General features: G+C 24.5%; 5 protein-coding genes across 5 annotated transcripts; 2 read left to right on the top strand and 3 right to left on the bottom strand.

Annotated features, from left to right (window-relative positions):
• Positions 1-226: 226 nt before the first annotated feature.
• On the bottom strand, positions 227-1,852 carry PCHAS_1123400 (sphingomyelin synthase 1, putative; the record flags this gene model as incomplete). The annotated part of the gene is made up of 4 exons (XM_016798614.1): positions 227-421; positions 528-653; positions 751-1,493; positions 1,732-1,852. The coding sequence occupies 4 exons, from the start codon at positions 1,850-1,852 to the stop codon at positions 227-229; spliced, it is 1,185 nt and encodes a 394-aa protein (XP_016653998.1).
• A 1,092-nt stretch (positions 1,853-2,944) lies between these two features.
• On the bottom strand, positions 2,945-5,393 carry PCHAS_1123300 (GAS8-like protein, putative; the record flags this gene model as incomplete). Its single annotated transcript, XM_016798613.1, has 11 exons — positions 2,945-3,043; positions 3,164-3,277; positions 3,361-3,423; positions 3,517-3,764; positions 3,906-3,990; positions 4,078-4,174; positions 4,267-4,340; positions 4,440-4,626; positions 4,732-4,913; positions 5,076-5,186; positions 5,313-5,393. 11 exons carry the CDS (start codon positions 5,391-5,393, stop codon positions 2,945-2,947), a joined length of 1,341 nt encoding a protein of 446 aa, XP_016653997.1.
• Positions 5,394-9,405: 4,012 nt separating this feature from the next.
• On the top strand, positions 9,406-11,371 carry PCHAS_1123200 (conserved Plasmodium protein, unknown function; the record flags this gene model as incomplete). Its single annotated transcript, XM_016798612.1, has 3 exons — positions 9,406-9,658; positions 9,832-9,873; positions 10,125-11,371. The coding sequence occupies 3 exons, from the start codon at positions 9,406-9,408 to the stop codon at positions 11,369-11,371; spliced, it is 1,542 nt and encodes a 513-aa protein (XP_016653996.1).
• A 739-nt stretch (positions 11,372-12,110) lies between these two features.
• PCHAS_1123100 (N-acetylglucosaminyl-phosphatidylinositol de-N-acetylase, putative) lies at positions 12,111-13,422 on the top strand (the record flags this gene model as incomplete). The annotated part of the gene is made up of 6 exons (XM_016798611.1): positions 12,111-12,533; positions 12,678-12,745; positions 12,834-12,938; positions 13,039-13,077; positions 13,169-13,231; positions 13,380-13,422. The coding sequence occupies 6 exons, from the start codon at positions 12,111-12,113 to the stop codon at positions 13,420-13,422; spliced, it is 741 nt and encodes a 246-aa protein (XP_016653995.1).
• Positions 13,423-14,543: 1,121 nt separating this feature from the next.
• Positions 14,544-22,100, bottom strand: PCHAS_1123000 (SNF2 helicase, putative; the record flags this gene model as incomplete). The annotated part of the gene is made up of 2 exons (XM_740391.2): positions 14,544-14,884; positions 14,975-22,100. The coding sequence occupies 2 exons, from the start codon at positions 22,098-22,100 to the stop codon at positions 14,544-14,546; spliced, it is 7,467 nt and encodes a 2,488-aa protein (XP_745484.2).
• Positions 22,101-22,313: the final 213 nt, after the last annotated feature.

Genomic DNA, 22,313 nt, shown 5'->3' with positions numbered 1-22,313 from the left:
CAAATAGTTTACATGCATACATCAATAAAAATCACAAAAAATATGTAACCAAAAATTAATTATTATTAACAATATGATAAATTAATTATAAAATGCCATTAAAAAAAAATATTATATCCTTTAACATATGCTTTATAAAATCATAAGCAACGGAAAAATACAAATATAATATGTGTGGAGTTACACAAAGAATCAAACTTATGTACTTTAAAAATGTTTACAAAATTTAATCATCTTTTATTATTCCGGTGAAGAGTTTAAATTTTCTTACAAAATACTTTATTGTTGACAAATCAAAGGAACCATCCCCCGCATAAGAATGATAAAAATGCTCACTAAAAACATAGCTTTCCATAGTTCCTGAATTATTTGGAATTATGAGGGCTTGGGAGTTTACGGGTTTGCAAGGGCAGAAGGTGCTCTAAAAAATTGTGAAAATTAATTATTATATGTGAATATATTTTTCTTTCGTAAAATTGTGAAGTAGGTTAAAATAATATATACAATATGGGAGTAATAAAACTTACTAATTCTTTGTCATAATGCATTGCTATATCAAGTCTATAATTTAACCCCTCCATATATCCTATTATTTGAATAAAATAGTTAATTATAATATTTCTATCAGAAAAGGGTCCTTTAAATGCGGGATGCTGAAAATAGAAAACAAAAGGAAAGATGAGATAGGCACACGAGATGGTATATATATATATATATGCAGATATGACTATCGGATTAATTATATATTACCTTGGAGCAGAATGATTTATTTATTACATATCGCTTTGCAGCAATGTCTAGAAACCAGTGATAGAAAATAAAAACAGTCGACCCATAACAAATTCCAAGTAATACATCAACCGAATAATGAAATCTTGATATTATAATAAGCAAATATAAATATATGGAATATAAAAATACAGCTAACCTTAAGAAGACATTTTTTTCATAATATAGCCATATTAAAAGAAATAATGTAGTAAAGCAAGTATGGCCTGATATAATTAAATCGGTACATTCGTATACTTTGGCGACTATGATCAAATATATTGTGTACAAATTTTGAAGAAATCCATTATATACAACAGGCTGACAAGTAGATACTGGGCATGGTATGGTAGTACAATAAATAAATATCGATCTTGTCGCATAAATAAACCCTAATATAAGTGCTGTTCTAATAAACATAGTTATGGCTAATAGTGCAGGAGAAAATAATCCAAATCTTAAAAATGATATCCACATTAAAGAAAGAATAGATGAATTAACAAATTGTTGCGTCATAAAATCTGGTTTTTTAAATAGTTCATGCATTCTGTCTTTCAAAGGTGTTTCTCCTGTATTATAATGCTCATCGCTAAGAATTATAAAATAGCATTGTATGAATACTCCCACTGTAAAAAAAATTATGGCATATAGCGTTCGGATATAAAATATATTGTATATAAATTTTTTATCTAAAATATTTTGTGGTATTGGTTCTCCTCCCTTTTCTGCATTATCAAGATTGTTTGAAAAAGAAGATAAAAAAAAATAATGTATAATATTTATGCATATATCGATATATTGAAATATGTATAATGTATTCGAAATCTTCAATCGATGGTAAATAGAAATAGTTTTCATTTTACTTTTCACGAAGAACAATGCATGTTTTATAATATATATAGCATGAATATTTGAGAAATGCATATATGGTGTCGTATGGTGGTATATTTATTTATTATTTACCTATATCTACGGACGCGCCATGAGTTGATACTTGCAAATAAACATTGTTAACCCTCTTTTCTTCTTCTTCATTTTGACCATAATTTATATTAGAAGAATCGATCACTCTTAAATCTCTCATATTAGATATATCTAATTACATATAGACAATTCGTTATCTATATATATTTCTTTTTAATTATAATTCAAATATTATATCCAAATATATATATATATATATATTTTTTTCGTTTTTTATTTTTAAATATTTACAAATTTTATATAATTCTGCATTTGATGATATAATAATATACAATACAGAATAATTTTTCAAAATTTTAAAAACATTTTATTATTTTATTTTACTCGAAATATTAAGGGGTAGCATAAATATATAATAATTATTGGGAGTCAAAAAAAATGGATATACTAAAGATTATAAAGAGAATAAAATATCATAATATTATATTAATATATATACCCAAAATATATGATTATACAATTATATTTTATATAATAAAATAGCATTAATCATATACAATTAAAAAATGACAAAAAAAGAAAAAATATAACATTAGAAAATTATAAGAAAAATAATTACAGTACAAAAAAAAAAAAAAAAAATTAATAATAACTATGGATAATAATATAGCACAAAAAGTGGTGCTCCATATTCAATAGACTAAAAATTGTTAATATATTTTGGATTATTTTTTTAATTTAAAATTTCATTAAATATTATCAAAAAAATATATATATATATATTCCATCATTTCCCATATTGCTGAAAATAAATTTATTGACATCGTTTTTTCATTTTGTTTATTTTTGTTTTATTTTTTTTAAATTAAAAAAAATTTTACTTTATTTTGTTTCATTTTATTTTATTATATTTATTATTTTATTCCATTTTGATTTAAATAAAACTTAGAAAAATATATCAAGTGCATACATGTAGACAATTAATGATAATTAAATAATCACAAATGTTTGATAAACATAAAAGTAGGTAATTTCAAATTATAAATGCAAATAAAAGAAAAAAAACAAAAATCATTTATATTTATTATATATAGTGTAAAAAAAACATGTGAATAATATGCGCATATGGATGAATATATTTATTTTTATATTTATTTAATTATCCATCATTGGTAATATAAACAGTTTGGATATATTTAATGATGTTATATCATCTTTTTCGTTGTATCTTCATTATTTTTCCATCCTTTAATCATATACTTTCTCTTTTTAATATATCCAAATCATCATTGGAAAAATAATTAAGATGCATCATTGCTTCATAATTTTCTTTGTTCTGTTCATTTTTGTCCTAAAAGTTGAAAAAAAAAAAAAAAAAGTTAATTATATTAACAAATATAAAGCGGTTGTAATGTATATTTTTTTCTATAATCGGTCAAAAAGGTTATTTAAAAACATTTCGAATTCGTACCACTAAATCTTCGACCTCCTTTTTCAAAACTTCAAACTTTTGAAACATCCCGACCAACGCATTATTGATTACTTCATTCTCCTCAGGATTTAAACACTCTTTCCATTTGTTTAGCTAAAATTAAAATTATATGAAATAAAACGAAGTAATATCGTTTATATAAACAAGTAGACACTTTCTTTCGTTTTTATGCAAACCTCTAAGGTATTTATTTCGAGGGTTTCATTTTGCAGTTTAATCTTTGTTTCCAAAAAGTAGTTCTTTAAAATGTGAGAAAATGATAAGCAATTGTGTGAGGGAATATATGTATTTCATATATATATGTGCTAGCAGATTCGCTTTTTTCTTCATACCTCTAATAAAATTTTTTGAATTCGGTCGTATAACTTGGATCGATGTTGATTATAAAGCTCTTCATATTGTTTGGATATTTTTTCGAAAAGTAATTTCTTTACATTAGTTTCTAATTTTAGATCTGTTAAAACTTTTTGTTGTCTCTTTCTTTTTTCTTTTATCCGTTTTAAGTTAATTTTTAATTGTTCATAATCTACTGCATTGGCTTGTAAAGATGATATGTCTTTTTCCAACTGATTTAATATTTCTTAAATTTAATCAATAAAATGTTTTATATAATTATTTTGAAATAAAATAAATATGGGGATTGACAATTTTTTTGTCTATCTACATGTATAAACTTATGATATACTAAAATAAACAAAATGAATTACAAAGTTTTATTTACTTCTATTAGAGCATATATTCCTTTTTAAGTCTTCTAAATTTTTTTTTTTTGAAAGAAAATTTTTTCTTTTTGAAAGTTTTTCATCCTATATAATGTTTTATAAACAGGATATATCGAAATTTGTGTAAAATTAAGAGAAAAATATGATTATATTTTTTGATTTTTTTGCAACCTCAAGCTGATAGATCATTTCTAATTGATCATCCAAAATGAGTTTAAAATAATTTTGAATATTTATAATCTTTTCATTATATTCTGTTAAAATTTTTCTTAATTATTTTTAAAAATTATATTATATATTAGTATAATTTTGAAATAAAGTAAAACTTTTTAAAGGTTTCTTTTTTTTTCTTAATTTTACTTGACATTTTCGTTTTTCTCCTCTTGTAAGTTGAAAATATTTTTTTGTCTTTTTCTATCATTTTGTTCTCTTTCCTATAAGAATGTAAATGATCAGGTTACAATTTAGGGAGCTAGCCATTGGTCGATTATATTATATGCCTACAATATGTTAACGCTAATTATCGAACTCACTGTGTTAATTTTTTGGGAATAGTTTTGTCGAATTATTTTAAGATTTTCCATAAATCTCTTATTAATTTCATTTATAATTTCATTTTGGGACAGAACTATGGAACTCATTTTGTTTATGTGATCTATATTTGCATCTATCGTTATTTTGTTGTATTCTTTGTTTGATGAATGCCTATTTTCTTCAACGCTTAAAATTAAAAATGATATAAATTATTTTGATCGGTTTACACACCTTTTGGCTAGTAGACAATTTATTTGAAATGAAGAATATTTTTTTTTTAATAATTCTTACTGAAATGATTTAAATTTATCACGAAGTTGCATTTCATTTTCTTCTAAAGATTTCAAAAAAGATTCATAACATTTTAATATATATTTATTTATAGTATTTTCAATCTTTCTAGATGATAAAAGTTGTCTTGATTTATTCTCTTCAAATTCAATTTCTTTATTTTTTAATTCCAGTTTTAATATCTGCAATATATATATTCAAATATTTTACGTATATAAAAAGGGTTTTCATTTTTTTGTGTGTATTTACTTTATTCGATTTGTTAGAAGTCCCATATGGGAATAAATACATTATCTACATTTGGAAATGCATATAAATCAAAAAAATAATCATTATGTTGAAACCTTTATATCATGATATCCTAAAAATACATTGGCATCTATATCATTAATTTTTGAACTTATTTCATCGACTTTTTTTTGTTCCAATTTTATATTTTTGTTTGTTTTTTTTAGCTGTTCAGAAAATCGGTAATTGGAAAATGGAAATGAAAAATGGCTAGTATATATACTTTTTGTATGAGGTTAATAATTTTATTCTTTTCTTTTTATCCCCCTTTGTCTAACTTATTAGTATTTTACCTCCTTTATATAAGCAATTCTTTCTGCTTTCTTTTTGGCACATATTTTTTTTTTTTTTGGTGCCTTTTTCAATTTTTCCATCGTATGAACATATATTTGTTTATATTATAATTTTTTCATATATCTATTTAATTATTTTTTTTTTATTTTTCAACTATTTGCTTTATTCCAATTTCAATAAAAAATAAATACCGATTATTTACTTACACATTTGTAATATAGAAACATATTTTATGTCGTTTACCAAAAGGGAAGGGAGAAAAAAAAATATATGAAAATGTTCCTAAAAAATGAACTTATTTTAAATTAATTTTTTTATGACCATTATGCTCTGTCTCTTTTAACACTGTTTCGTTTGGTAATAAAAAATATGCAGTCCAATAAATGAATAAGAAAAAAAAATAATGTAAAATTATTTTCGATTTATATTCCTATCCTTTGTTTATGCACATATATAATTTTGCTAGATCTACTGCCCTTTTCCAAAATATTACACTTGTGAGAATATACTTATATATAAAAAAATATTATTTTAATTTTTTTATAAAAAATATTCAAGCACTACTATACTGATCATAATTTATTTCATATTAGACAAGTCGGTTCAAACCCAATGTGGCAATAAAGAGAGTAATACTGAATGATGTAATAAAATAATCGATTTGTTGATAAATATAAATGAAAATAAAGCTTAAAAAATATGTCCAAGCACATGTAAAATTTATTTTTTTTTAATTAACTTTTAATAGTAAACTTTTCTTTTTTTATGACCCCCCCTTTATGTCTACATATAAAAAAGTGAAATATTTTTAAGGATCATAAAATGTGACACAAAATAAATAACTGAAAAAAAACAAAAATGGAAAAAATATATAATTGGAAAAAATATATAATTGGAAAAAATATAAAATTGAAATAGGCTATATCGATCATATTCCTAACTCTGAATAATAATAAAAAATGAATTATACAAAATATGTACAATATTTTTAAACCTGATATGATTATTAAAAAAAAAGGGAAAAAAATGAATAGGCTTCTATATATTACAGTTAAAAATGAATGTTGTTTTCTGTTCATACTGATCCTTACCAAATTGGGCTTTTATTATTATAAATAAAATTATATTTTTTCAAAAAAAAAAAAAACTCGATTTTTCGGGTTATATGTAATCTGCATTTCTTGTCTTTTTTTTTCGAAGGGAATAAAATAGTATGAGAAAAATATTCTATATTTTTTTTTATTAACCAAGGGAAATATATTGTTGTTTTTTTTTGTTTTATAATTTTTAAAATATTTATTTATATTATTAAAAAATATTTTATATTTTTACATTTGTATGTTTCCTTATATATTCATTTTAACTGATTATCTTCAATATTTAACGATGAATATATTTTTTGTTTTTCTTTTTTCCTTTGCTCTTTCTTTTACTTCCCGGGACACAAAAGGTTATTACACATATGCCAAAATTTTTTATTTTTTTGTTACTTGAAAAGGTGTGAAAGGTGTGAAAATTGTAAGAGTGTTGTTACATATACACCACCAACAATAATAAACCAGCTTAATAAAAAAACGAAACAAAATAATGCACAAAATTGACTATATCTTCATGCATATAATAATATTATATAAATTGTTTTGTCTTTATCCTTTCATATAGGTTATATCCTATCTTTAACTAATGGAAATGGTACCCAAATAATTATCATAAATTATTATTTTCATAGACACTAATAGCTGAATATTGCTTATCAATAAATTTTACAAAATTACAACTTTGTCTATAGCCATATTATCTTTATGCATATATATATGCTTTTTTTTTCATCGATTTTATAGACGCACCAAAATTGGCCAGCTATCGCAAGATAGGTATAGTTGGAAATAATAAAAGAATAATATATGTATCTGTTACTTTAATTATTTAATATAAAAATAAAAAATTAATTAAATATTTATTCGACTTTTCTGATAATTCACATTGTTTCTCTTAATATAGAAAGGATTCTCTCTGATGGTAAGACATATTCATTTTTGTAAACAAACCTGAAAAAAATATGCCCATATAGAAAAGGAAGACGTATTACGCATTTGTATGAAAGTGATATGCTTAATCAAAATAACAATCATAACATCAATGAATTGTATTTTTAAATTTTGTTTTCAATTTTAAAGACTCATCCAGTGATATGTCAATAGGGGTAACATATAAAAATGCAATTGTCATCAAAAATGGAAATTAGTTCATATTTTTATTTATATATTTTAAAAAAATTCACAAAAAAAGTAAGCAATAATAAATATGCATATGCTTATTATTTTTTTAAGGAGGAACAAAAAACAGTTTTATCGACTACCGGTTAAGATAAAAACACACATATAGGAAATAGTAGACACTATATAAAATATTAGCTTGAAAATATATGTAAAATATTATTTATTTATACTTTTTAATGGATATGCAGATTTTCTTACCCAGATAGAATTAGAAAACAGATGTAAACGAAACTATATTAATAATGAATTTATAAACATTAAAAAATCTATAAAAATACAATTTCAATTATGTATAATTTATTTTCCTTTGTTTTGAAAACAGATATGGATCCCTACTTTTCATCCCCAAAAATGCGTATGCAAGAAATAAAATAATAAAATTTCATAAAAATAAAACATGTTCCTATTTTTTATTCTTTATTTTTGTGACTTTTATAGCATACACTAATCCGATACCTCCAACCAGAAAAATGCGTATGCAAGAAATAATATAACACAATTCCATAAAAATACAACGCATTCCTGCTTACATTTTTTTAATTTTGTTGAATTTATAGACGTCGATAACCCAATGCCTTCAACCAGCAAAATGCGTATGCAAGAAATAATGTAACACAATTCCATAAAAATACAACGTATTCCTGTTTTTATTTTTTTTATTTTGTTGAATTTATAGACGTCGATAACCCAATGCCTTCAACCAGCAAAATGCGTATGCAAGAAATAATACAACCATATTCTATAAAATACAACGTATTCCTGTTTTTATTTTTTTAATTTTGTGACTTTTATAGCAGCCGATAACCCGATGCCTTCAACCAGCAAAATGCGTATGCACATAAAAAAGAAAATAATAAATAAAACTATTATGTGTGTAATTATTTTGCACATATTTTATAACTTTATTTTTATTATTTGTTTGTTACGTTTTCGTTATCAGCAAAAGAAGAAGCCACCCAAGGATATCTACAAAGTAAAAAAATACAACACCAAAATATGCCAAAATTCCTAATATTTACAAAATGTTTATATAAATATTTTTTTTTCACTTTATTATTTAATTTGATAATTAGAAATGAAGGACGCAATAACCAACATGAGTTCGTCTATAACATACATACATAAATAATAATTAAGCATAATAAATATAATTTCATGTATATATACATATTTTCCTTTCCTTTTCTAATTAAATAAAAAATATTATTAGCCAAGAAACCATCCCTTGAAAGTATTGAAAAAAATATATATAGACAATGGATGTTTAAAAATGTGAAATATTTATTGGAAGTATAAACCTATATGTGTTATGCCTTATATATAACTGCATATATTTTTTCCAACTTTCAAAAGAATCTCGAGATTTCAGCGTATGAATAAAAGAAGAACAATATTTACATATATATTATAAAAAAAAATCAAATAATATTTTTATTTTCTTTTTTAATACGCTTTGTCTGAATTTTATAGAAATGTAAGACAAAATAAAAATATAATATTCGAAAAGAAATTTAAAAAAACAATAATAAATTCTGAACGGTTCAGTTAATAAAATTAAAACATATTAATGAAAAAAATATATCCATTTCTTTTATTTTAAAAATGAAAAAAATATTTTTTAGATTTTGACGATAATGATAAGCATAGAGAATGGAGATACAAAAATTCATATTCTCCAATTGGTTTAATAAATTGCTATTTAGACGGGATATTTGACAAAAGAGCAACTCAAGAGCTTGGTAGATGGAAATCATCAGAAGAAATGGTAAATTTTCAAAAGTGTACATATTTTACATGAACAGTGCAGGAAAAAATGGCCTTTTTTTTTTTTGATCTTTTACATAATTTAATTATATTATTACTTCAGAGTATCGATGATAAAAAAATTAAGGAAGCGAATGAAAATTGTATAAGCACATATTTATACAAATCTAGCCAAATGATTAATCTTAGTTTAAAGAAGGGGAGCGAAGAATATGCAGAAATATGTAAAATGTGCATCCATATGTTTACTAGCCAAAAAGAATGCCTAAATAATTCAGTGAATATAGTATGGAATGGAGCAGGTAAATTAAAACATATGTCTAGAGCAACATTTGCTTTGTGCTTAGTAGAAATAAACAAATAAATATTTGTGTGCAAATTGGAAATTCTCGTATTCCCACTGATTTTATTGTTGTGTGCATGTAATATTTATTCTTAACGTTCAGGTTTTTTACTCTCTTTTCGAAATTTATAGTAATAATGACCCCCGTATTATATATGAAATATGACTCACGAGGTTAAATCATATAAAATAAAAAAATAATATTTTGTCTATTTATATATATTGATATAAATGGAAACGTGTTACAATCGTTTTATGGATTTTTCGAATTAAGCTTAAATTTTAAGATAAAATTAGATAGATTGTTTATAGTATATGCAAATATTACGCACGCTTAGCACTCTTATGAATGTATATGCATAAATTTTGGCGCTAATTTAAAATTTATATATTTATATACATATATTTTTTGCCTTTCTCTTTAGATATAAAAAAAAATGAAGGAATGATCATAAATTACCCTGTTACATATATCTTTTCTAAATTACTAACAAATTTAATTGTTTTAATATTGCATAACAAATATGATATAACATATATAAGTAATACTTTGCAGAATTTATTTATCCATGAATTAAGTAACAATTTAAGTAATTTATCAAAGGGTCTTGGATTGTTCGATGAACAAATGTCTTTATACACGGATTCATTAAATAATATATTTGATCAAATACCTAATAATAATAAAACTATAAATGTATTAGATCATTTTACTTATTTCGAAGCATATTTAGATCGAGCTCAAATGATAAATAGCAAATTATTATTTTTATCGAAACACCAATATTGGACACAAAAAAGAAGAGCTACAAGAAGAAAAAGTTTATTATCTGTTTTTTATAAATTGAATTCATATAAAAGTATGGATGATCATATAAAAGATATATATAATTTTGTTTATACTAACTATGCAACTATTGAAGGACTAAAGTCGATATATAATGACGAAAAAAAAATATTATATACAAAAGAAGAAGAAGATTTTAGATTATATTATGTAAGAAATGCGCCATTAATTAAAAATCATTGTTCTTTATATATAGTTACAGCTATTTCTTGGTTTTTAAATCAAGTTAATATAAATATATATGATAATAATAAAGATGTCCTTACCATATTTCGAGATAAATTTTCGTCAGAGAATATTAATAAAATTATTAAATCCATTTATATTTATAAAGATTTTTATGAAAAAACTGTAATTAATGTATGTTTACAAGCTGTAGAAGACGTAATTAAAATTGTAGACTCAACGATGTTATCACATGCAAACAAGGAGGTTAAGCTTTTAAAAAATAATCTAACATTTTCAAACTTAATTAGATCAATGGAACTTATATTATTACAATCTAAAATAAATAGTATTAGCAAAGAAGAAGATCAACCAAATGATGATGATCATGATATGGCAATCTCTTATGAATTGAAGTCAAATGAAAATTTAATATGTTTAATGAAACAATTATCTAAAGAAATGGAGTTTTATGCTTCATCATTAAAATCCGACTATTTTAAAAAGCCTATCAAAGAAAATTATAATAACTTTAAAACAAATGTTCCTTATATATCCCACGAAGCAGAATTATATTTTTGCACACTCCCTGGAAGATATTTTGTGAATAGAATTTTTAGTACCGATATATTACACTTAATAAATATGCAATTTCAATAACCCATAAAAATACTATCCTTAATTTGGCTACTTAATTATGTGTTGTTAATAAATATATAAATAAAAACAAATATATGTATATATGTGTGTGTGGGTGGGAAATGGGGCACTACCACTATCGTTTTATTTTGATATGAATTGCCTCATTTCTATTTTTGATCTGCATTTTCCTATTTTGTTGTTTTTTGAATTTGTTTAACATGCTATTCGATCATTAAAAGAGATCATCTGTTTTTTCTACATATATATTATTGTTTTGTCGATTTTATTCCGTTCTGTTTTGTTTTATTTTTTTTAATTTTATTATATATTTTTTACTTATTTATTTATAGTTTTTTTTTATGCTATTCGAAAATAATACCATTTGAGGTTTTGGAAAAATTACTACAGAAAAAACAATTTTACAAATGGCTTTTTCAAATTAAAAAAAATTATAATAAAACATTAAGTATATAATGTAGCGTGTTAAACAGTATAGCACATGTGATCGCTCACTATTTTTTCAACATTCTTTATGGCATAAAAAAATAACACTAAATTGTCAATTTGTTAGCTTATCCTTGGCTGAATATATTATTACATTAATATGAATATATGTTTTGAAAATTTTGGATAATTGTGATATTTTATCATTTGTATGTATATTATATACACATACAATCCCAACATAATTATACACATCATTTCTGTATTTTATTTTGTACTTGCAAAATGTGCTTACTTGTTAATATAAGGAAATATGAATAATTTAATGGTTGAAAGTATAGCCTTATTGGTGGTAGGGGTAGGCTATGGAGTAATACATTATTATTTAAATACTAAGAAAAATAAGCTGATCGACTTATTTAAAGAAGGAAATATTTGTATAGTTGTTGCTCATCCAGATGATGAAGTTATGTTTTTCTTACCAACCTTAAAATTGTTATTTAATAATAAAGATAAAACAGAAATTTTTATTTTATCCCTTTCTAATGGTAATTATTATGGTATCGGAAAAATAAGAGAAAAAGAATTTACTAAGGTTTGGTCCTATTTAGGGGGCCATCCTGATAATTATAAAATATTGGATGATCCAAATTTGCAAGATGGTTGGAATCCATGGAATGAACAATATATCTCTAAAGTTTTATCAAAATTTTGTTCTAAGCGTAATATAAAAAAGGTACGTCTTATATCAAAAACTCAATATTTAATTATTATGGGCATACCCAAGTTATTTTTTTTTAGTATATCAAATTTGGCTAGATTTGGCTAGCCAGCTAGCTAATGGTCATAATATCAGACAATTTTTTTTTTTTTTTTTCAGGTTTTAACATTTGATGATTATGGGGTTTCAGGCCATCCAAATCATATAAGTGTTTATAAAGGCGCAGAGTAATACACCAAATTATTTTATATTATGTTTATGCTAATTTAGAAAAATTACTAACATTTTTTGGGTGTATATATTTTTTGCTTTCAGGATATTGGCCAAATCAAAGAGCATACAATTGTTTTCCCTATGTTCAACTAATTTAATACAAAAATATTTGGGAATACTATCTTTCCCTTTCATTTTCCACAAAAGGTATCACCATATCTATGTAGAAATTGCATGTGTGCACATGTCTATCTCTTTATGTATGATGCAAAATTATATTTAATATTTTCTAATTTATTATTGGCAGCCTTTTATCGGTAACATTCAACCCTATTTCGTTATTAAGGTAAGGAAACAATATATTAATCTTCCTTTTTATGTAAACAAAAGCAAAAACAAAAGCAAAAATAAAAATTCTTTTTTTCGCTCGCCTTTAGATTAATGTTCTTATACAGATCACAATTCGTTTTCTATAGAGTCTTATTCTGCCTTTTTTCTCAGTAAAAAAAAACAACATAAAAAGAATGGCATTATATGTCTACTTCTTATCTCATTATATGTCTACTTCTTATCTCATTATATGTCTACTTCTTATCTCATTATATGTCTACTTCTTATCTCATTTATGTTTTTTTTTTTTCGTTGTAGATATGCCTATTATAATACTTATGTCTTGCATGAAGATACTTAAAATTTGTCTGCCCTTTTTAAACTTTAAATATGTTGTAAAATTTGTATAATAAAATAAAAATTATAAGCATGTTAGTATTAAGTTTTTCATTTTTTTTTTTTATTTATTCCTATTTATTTAAAAACTATGCAAAATTGATATTTAATAAAATATCATCACTTTAAATCAAACAAAAACATATAAACACTATGTATATAAGAAAATATTCTAAATTACCCCATATAGTATATATATATAAGGTATTAAAAAAAAGGGAGGTTATTATTATCTTTAAAACGAAAAAAAAAAAAAAAAAATGACAATAATAAACATATTTATAAAAAATCATAAAAAAAATATTATAAAAAAGGTATAAAAATCATTTTTAAAACATTACTATATATACATATATACATTTTTGTAGTCATTTTAAATGTGTATTAAAAATAAGAACGTTCTATTTGTTATAAATATGGAATAAATATAAATAATTAATAAGTCTCTCATTAATAGTTTTTTTTTTGCTTGTATATGTATATATAATTGTGGGATCCCTTGGTTAGTTACATATTTTAATATATTATAGTATAACATATTAATATATTATTCTTTGTTAAAATTAAAAGAAATAAATATAACACGGAAGTGATGGGTAATTCGGGATATTTCTATCTTTTCTTAAAATTTCTTTAGATATATATTTTGAGGATTGTATATCTTAATGTAGGAAAATATTCATATTAAAATTTTTGTTTATTTTTTTTTTTTTTAAATATAACTTCGGTATGAACAAATTTTTAATACATACCTTTAAAATAAAAAAAAAATATATTATTAAAATATTTTCGGGCTTATTTTGTATTTGAAACATTTATATTATACCCTAACTCTGTGTGAATAATACATATCCTCTATCATTTTGTTGTATGTCTTTGATAATAGTTATTATTCAAAATATATAAGCTTGAAAAATTCATATATTAGGCATTGTGTATATATCACGGATTGTGTGCATGTGCTAGCCTTTACTTTGCAGCTCGAATCGCAAATTGTTGACATGTGCAACATATGTTATCGCCAGATTTTTATCAAATTAAAAAATTCAAAAAAAAGTAACTTTAAGTAACTTTATCGTGCCAGTTTTAATTTCTTTCAGCATTTATTAAAAAGCTTTTGACATCATTCAGATTTAATTGTTTCATCCTATCATTGGCTGAATTTGAAGGTCTCTTTAAACTCATTTGTGTATCCATATGTATTTTTCCATTTTTACTTATCATCCCCATGTCATCTCTTTTATGCCCACTATCCATTCTTCCTGTTGCACCATAATTAGAATTGTTATCTTCATCATGCCCATGATGACTTCTACTATTACTATTACTTTTTTTTTTTCGATATAATATATATTCATGCACCTTATTTGTTCCTGTATTTTCCGAAGGGGTTGTTATTTTTTTTATGTCATAGTCCCCAGAATCATCTGCAAAGAGAAAAATAAATCAAAAATGAATCACGTTTATTTATAAATAGTATTTCAATTTCTACTTTTAATTTATAGTAGATTCCTTACCTTTGTGTTTAACATTCTTGTCGATGTTGAAAATGTCAACATTGAAATCGTTTATGTCTGAATAGTGAAAGTTTTTATTTCCTGGCCCAGTTTTGGGCGTAAATATTCTGTTAGTATTATTATGTTCATTGGCGGCACCAATTTTGATGCGCTCTCCACTACCACCTCTACTAATTCGATAATTACTATGAGATCCTTGAATATTATATTTATTATTTCTATCGAAATTATTTTTATACATATCTATTCGTGAATTTGAACTTGATTTATGATCATAGCTACTCATACGATGATGTTTATTAAAATTTTGTTCATTCATAATTTTAGGACTAGCTTGATTATTTTTTAATGAGTTTTTCATTTTTTTTATATAATTTTGAATAATTGATTTTTCAATATCCATATTATTATTATTTTTATCTCCTACATTTAATACATTTGCTATATTTGATGATTCAGAAAATCCATTATTAATAATTTTTTTTTTTGTAATTCTTAAAAATTCTTTAGCTTTATGTAAAAATTCATCATTAAAAGAATCTAATGTAAAATGTTCATTTGATTTATCTTTATTTAATTTATCATGATATATATTTAAATTATTATTTGAACTTAATCTTTTAAATTCATTTAATTTATCATTAATATTAAGTCTATTTATTATCCCATCATCCATTGTGTTATTATTTCCTTCATCCCATCCACCACTTCCTTTAGCTTTTTTAGTTTTCAAAGTATTCTTATTTATAACCTTTTTTCTTTTCCCTTTCATAGATGATAATTCACGACTTAATAATTCTTTCATCTCGTCTGTCATATTATCGCTAATGATCTCAATAAATTCTTTTCCTTCCTTATTTAATGAGTTTATTAATGCGTTTTTATATAACAGATGTGCCAAATTTGATTTTGCAGATGAATTTGTGTTACTTCCTCCTTTCTTATTACTATCTCTTCCACCACCACCTTTTCCTTTTCCACTACTGTTACCACTACTATTACCCATTCCTCCATTACCTCCATTATTATTATTATTATTTTTTTTATTTTCTTTTTCTTTTTTAAGTGTTTTTTTTTTGGTAGATATAAGCATATCCCACTTCATTTCACGAATACAGTCCTCTAATATATTATCTGCTTTATCTTGAAAGGTGCTATATAAACTTTTAAATTTAAAGATAGACATATTTTTATATTCTTCTTCAGTATATTCATCGGGTATACTTTTTGTATTAAGTAATTCAATTAGATGTTTTAATTTTTCTCGTTTATCGTCATATTCTTTTTTTTCTTCTTCAGTTAATTTATCACAATGTTTTCTAAAATGAGCTAATTTACCAAGTTGGACTGTTCCACATTTTGAACATACAGCTCTTAAAAATCTTCTTGTTTTTGCTTTACCACTATTATCTTGATTATTATTTGGTGAATCCCCTTGTTCATTTTCATTACCTTCATTATTATTTTCATCGAAATTTTTTCGACTACTATTTGTTGGGTTTTCATCATTATTATAATTTGATTGTCCAGTTGTATTCATTTCTTTTTCATTATCTTGTGAATTATAATTTATTTTTTTGTCTTTATTATTTTCTGTACCATCCTCTTCTTCTTCCTTTATTTGATTCATATTGTTATTGTCACCATCTTTAGTTGTATTTTTTTTTATGGAATTTTTTTTATCCGTTGATGAGGTTGTGGATAATGGATATTGTCCAAAGCCAGACCCATCAGCACATCCTGTACCATCTCCAGTATTTCCATTTTTACCATCCTTATTATTTGTTGATGGATTGAATGATGAGTTTGCATAAAAATACGATTTATCAAGTTCTAAAGGATAACAACAATTTCCTGGATACTTATAATTTGCATGACATGGTAATTTACAATTCTCACATAGGACTAGCATTTTGTTTGGTAACTTCGTATGTAAAAATGTTGTTGATTTTTTTTTATTTGTTGAATCTTTAGGTGTATTATTATCTGAATCTTTTGAATTTTGATTCTTTGATAATTCTTTAGATGTATTATTTTCTTCATCTTGACCTGCATCACATTTTTGTTTTAAAAGTTTAGCTTGTTCAATTCTGTTAATTAATTCTTTAATAAATTTTGGAGGGAATAAATTTTCATATGCACTTCTTAATTGCATTTCATATTTTTTATCCAACGCATCAATACGTTTTCTATTTTCAATAATAAATTTATCTCTTTCTAATTGTTGTGCTCGTTTTCTTTTTTTTGTTTCAATCTCTTCTTGTTTACTATCATGTAATTGACTTCTTAATTCCTTTTGTAATTGTTTTTCATTTTCCCTTTCTTCTTTTGTCATCTTTCTTCGTTTCTTTTGCTCTTCAACGGCTTTACATTTGGAGCATAAGAAGCATACCCAATTTTGAGCGTTAAAATTGACACCCCTTTGTCTTAAGTTATGATAATAATCTTCTCCAACATAATATCGTATATAATCTGGAGGGAAGCAACTATAACAAAAACTAGTAGGACACGTAGCACAATGTATTAATAGATTACCACACTGGGATGATTTTCTAAAACATAAACAACATTCATGCCAACTGCATGTCCATGTTTTTTTAACAACCTCATCTTTTATACCTTCACATAATTTATGATATGTTTTAGGGCATCTAAAACAATTTATCATATCACCATAATCTATTTCGATATCATTATTATTTCGATCTTTTACTGTAGTTTTATAATTTTTTGTATTATTACATATGAAACATCTATATTCATGTTTAATTTGTTTTACTTCTTGTTTTCTTCCCCAATATTCAGGGGTATACATATTTTGTGGTTTTTTTCTTTCTCTAACTGATCGCCATAAAGTAGAATCACCTCCATTATTATTTGAAGAATATTGTGATGCTAATCCAGTTCCTGAATTATTACTTCCATGTGGTTCTTTATCACGTTTAACTGCATCTGTATTGTTGTCGTTATTACCATCTTCATAAAAAGAACCTGATCCATTATTATTAGGACCTTGATCAAGTAATTCTTCTGCTTCATCAAGCATTACTTCATCAATGTCAATTCCATTTTCATCATAATTATTATCTCTTCCTTCATCATCACTAATATAATTTCCTTTTTGTACATATATATTATCTTCATCATTTGAATTAAGTTTATCACCATCTTCTTTTATATTTTTTATTTCTTGTTCGATTGTATTTTTTTCTTCCTTCTCTAAATCGATACCATTAATGATAGGCAACTTTCTTCGACCCCTTTCTATAAAAAATTCAAGTGGTAAATCAAGAGTCTCTTCAACATCCATATTTTGTATTGCTGCTTTACCATGTAACATTAATTTTCGAATTTCATCAGAAGATAATTTTTCTTCAAAGTTATCTAACATATCTTCGTCTTCTTGTGTTTGAACAACTAGCTTATCTAATTTTAATTTCTGTTCTCTTCTAAAAGCCATTCTTTCTTCGACAGTCCATTCCGTCATTAACTTCCAAACATTTACTTCTCTTTTTTGACCAATACGATGGGCTCTATCAATAGCTTGTAAATCTATAAAGGGATTCCAATCCTCATCATACATAATAACATGATTTGCAGCAGTTAGATTAATACCTAATCCACCTGCTCTAGTACTAATTAAATATATAAAATATATACTATCTGATAAATTAAACTCTCTAATATCTAATTCTCTTATTAGTTTATTAGTAGACCCATCTAATCTCATATATTTCCAACATCGATATTTACAATATTCTTCTAATTCATCTAATACTAATTGAAATTGTGTAAAAATTAAAACTTTATGCATTTTAGGTTCTGATTTAGGGGTACCTTCTCCTTCTTCATTATTGGAATTAGATCTTGCAAAAGGGAGTTGAATAGTTACTTCTTTTTTTACATTAACTATATTATTATTTTCTTCTGTTTCTTCTGTTTTTTCTAATTTTGTATTCGTTTCATCTTTTGTTTCCGATACTTGCATCATCTTTTCTTCCGTATCGCTTTTATTTAAATGCATTGTACTTATTGTATCTCCTTCATATTCTTTTTTAATATAATCTACATCTATTTTTTCTAAATTTTCTTTATTAGATATTTGTGTCGAATTTTCATTTCCTTTTCCTTCCGTATTAGTACTCTCTTTTTCGCTCTTAAAAAATTCTTTTATATTTATAATTTTACAATTTTTTCCTATGGTGACAATATTTTTACTGTTTATGCCTGTGTTGGTGTTTTTTTCTTCAATCTCATCTTGTTCATTCTTTTCTTCTGTTTCTTCCGTTTCTTCTTTGTCTTCTTGTTCACCATTTTCTTCCTTCGCTTCCTTCTCTGCATCTGTGCCATTTTCGTTACTTCCATCATTACTGTCCTCGTCGGGAAATACTTGTTTTAAATTTTTTTTTTTTTTATTTTTGGTTCCCTTGTTTTTTTCACCATAATTGCTGTATTCGTCATCTTCACTCTCTTCCTCTTCCTCCTCCTCTTCTTCTTCATCTTCATCATCGAATGTTTTATTTTCATTTTCTGCATTTTCTTTATAATGAAATTCAGAGAAGTCTTTAGAAGGATTTTTAATAGAATATAAATTATTTTTATTAAATTTAGCACTCGTTTTATTTTTAATCATTTCTTTTATTTTATCATATATACATCTTTTTTTTTTATATGGACATTCATCATCAATTGAAACTGTATGCATAAAGCTTTTTAATTTATCTTCATCATTAGATGTTGGTTTTAATTCTAATTTTCCTTTATTATATATTTCCATAAATAATGGCGAATTTTCTAAAGCTTCGTTTTTTTTAAATTTACCACTATGTTCTCTTTTCTTTTTTTGTGATTGATTTTGTTCTTGCATTTTGTGATAATGATATATAGCAACTTCTTTTTTATGTTTATCAAAATTAGCTGCATAATTTTTAACATATTTACAATTTTCATAATGTAACTGGCATAATAATTTATCAATAAAAATCAATTTAGAAGACGATTCTATATGTTCCTCTCCTGATATATTTTTTAATTTTATTGCATCTTTTTTAACTTCTTCTTTGATTTCTTCACTTTCTTCTTCGAAAAATGCAAATAACTTTTCCATTTGTGATGGTCTACTAACAATTCCTTTTGGATGTCCACAAATTATTCTCATTTTGATAACTAACCCTAATAATTTTTTTACACTTACTTTTTCTTCAACCATTGATCTTATATCTAATAATCTTTTATACCAATGTGCAGACAAACTACCCAATGGTAACCATACATCATGAAATATTTTTCGTGGCAATGTTATAGCTTGTTCTTTTAATCTTCTTAACATAATTTTATCTAATAAACATCGAATTGCTTTTAAATCTTCTTCTTTAATAGATGATTTTAAATCTATGTTACCTATATTTAATTTATAATTATTACCGTTTCCATTATTATTATTACCATTATTATTATTCGTATTGGAGTTGTTATTATTTTGATTATTTCCTCCCATTGGTGTATTCATAAAAGCTTGTTCGATTATTTCAGAATTTTTAAAAATATCTGGAAACATAAAATTAATTAATGTAAATAATTCGGCAGAATTGTTTTGAAGTGGTGTACCAGTAAGTAATAATCGCATATTTCCTACAACTCTGTCCATAGAGTGTCTAATTGCACCTCCTTGATTTTTTATTCGATGTGCTTCATCTAAAACAATACATTGCCATTTTGGGATTGTTTCTACAAAAAATTCTTCTTCATTTTTAACAGTTTCATAGGTAGTTACATATAAATCATATAATCCTTTTTCTGCTAATCTGTCTTCTTTAGCATGGGTTCTTTCATTTTTAGAACCACATATTTTTATACATGTTAGATGTGGAGTAAATCTATGAATTTCTCGAAGCCAATTACCAACAGTAGATAATGGAACAACAATTAAATTTGGACCATCTATTTTATTACATTTTAAATAAGATAAAAAACATAAAGTCTGTATCGTTTTACCTAACCCCATTTCATCTGCTAATATAGCTCCTCCTGTTAAAAATGATTTTAATAACCATTCGACTCCATCTTCTTGATGAGGTTTTAATTGTACATTATCTACAAGTGGTCGTCTTTCTATCTTTTTACCATTAGGATGATAAACACTAAGAAAAACAGATTCAATAAATTTACTTGCATTATTATTTGCTTCTTCTTCTAATGATGATATATATTCATCAAATTCTTTTGAATCTAAATTAAGAGATTTTTTTCCACTATTTGATGAGTTACTACTAATAGATGTTATTTTTGTTCCCTTTCCAGAATCATTTTTTCCTCCTTTCTTATTTGTATTATATTTTGCAGCATAAAAATCATTTTTAAATGTTTTTGTTAAATTTGCAAAAACTTTTGGATTTACAAATGGTTGTAAATCTTTTCGATGTGCTAATAAAAATCTATTTCTATATTTTATAATTTTAGATCTCCAAAAGTTTAATTCTTTTTGTCTTTTTTTCATAATTTCTTGTATTTCATTCTTTGTCCATCGTTTATGTCCTTGATTTAGTAATGGATCTTCATTTTTACAGCATGGGCATTCCCATTGATCTGATATATTATCAAAATCTAAATCTGGTAAGCATGTAGGATGGAAAGAGTTAGGACAGAAATCACATCCTAATAACTTACCAGGTCGTTGACAAACATAACAACTTGAAGAATTTACATGATCACCATTCATATTATCTATTGCAAACCCTTTTCTCATTCTTCGTACATCTAAATTTTTATGTTCTTCCGGTTTACAAACTGGACAATACCATTTTTCAGATTCGGGTTCTGCTTGTAATCCTAAACAACTAACATGATAACTATTTGGACATCCATCACATAATAATAAAATTAAATTTGAAGATTTTTCACGACATATTTTACATCTATCTTCATTTTCGGGAATATCATCATCTTCGTTCATACATTGATAACATATATAATTTTTTATGTCCCTTAATTGTTCGATATCTATCAATCCCTCCGCTTGTAAGCATTCTCTATGAAATTTCTTTTTACATTGTTTACAACAAATACATTCATCCCCGTCTTCGAAATTTTCACGGCACAATGTACACCATGTTTTTCGTATTCTCATTTTAACAGCAGTATATATATATACATATATATATATACATATATATATATTTGCTGGTAACTATATTCATATACTAATATATACTTAAAACATAAATGCTATATACCTTTGTTATGCGCTGCGTATAGCATTCCTCGATCGTCGCTAGTCGCTACCCGTTTGGCAGTCGCCACCTGTTTGTTCTGTACTTTCACACTTTGCTGTTTTCGACAA

The sequence above is a fragment of the Plasmodium chabaudi genome, assembly GCF_900002335.3.
Source record: "Plasmodium chabaudi chabaudi strain AS genome assembly, chromosome: 11".
In the NCBI taxonomy this organism is placed as follows: domain Eukaryota; phylum Apicomplexa; class Aconoidasida; order Haemosporida; family Plasmodiidae; genus Plasmodium; species Plasmodium chabaudi.
This window is presented reverse-complemented; position numbering and strand designations above follow the sequence as displayed.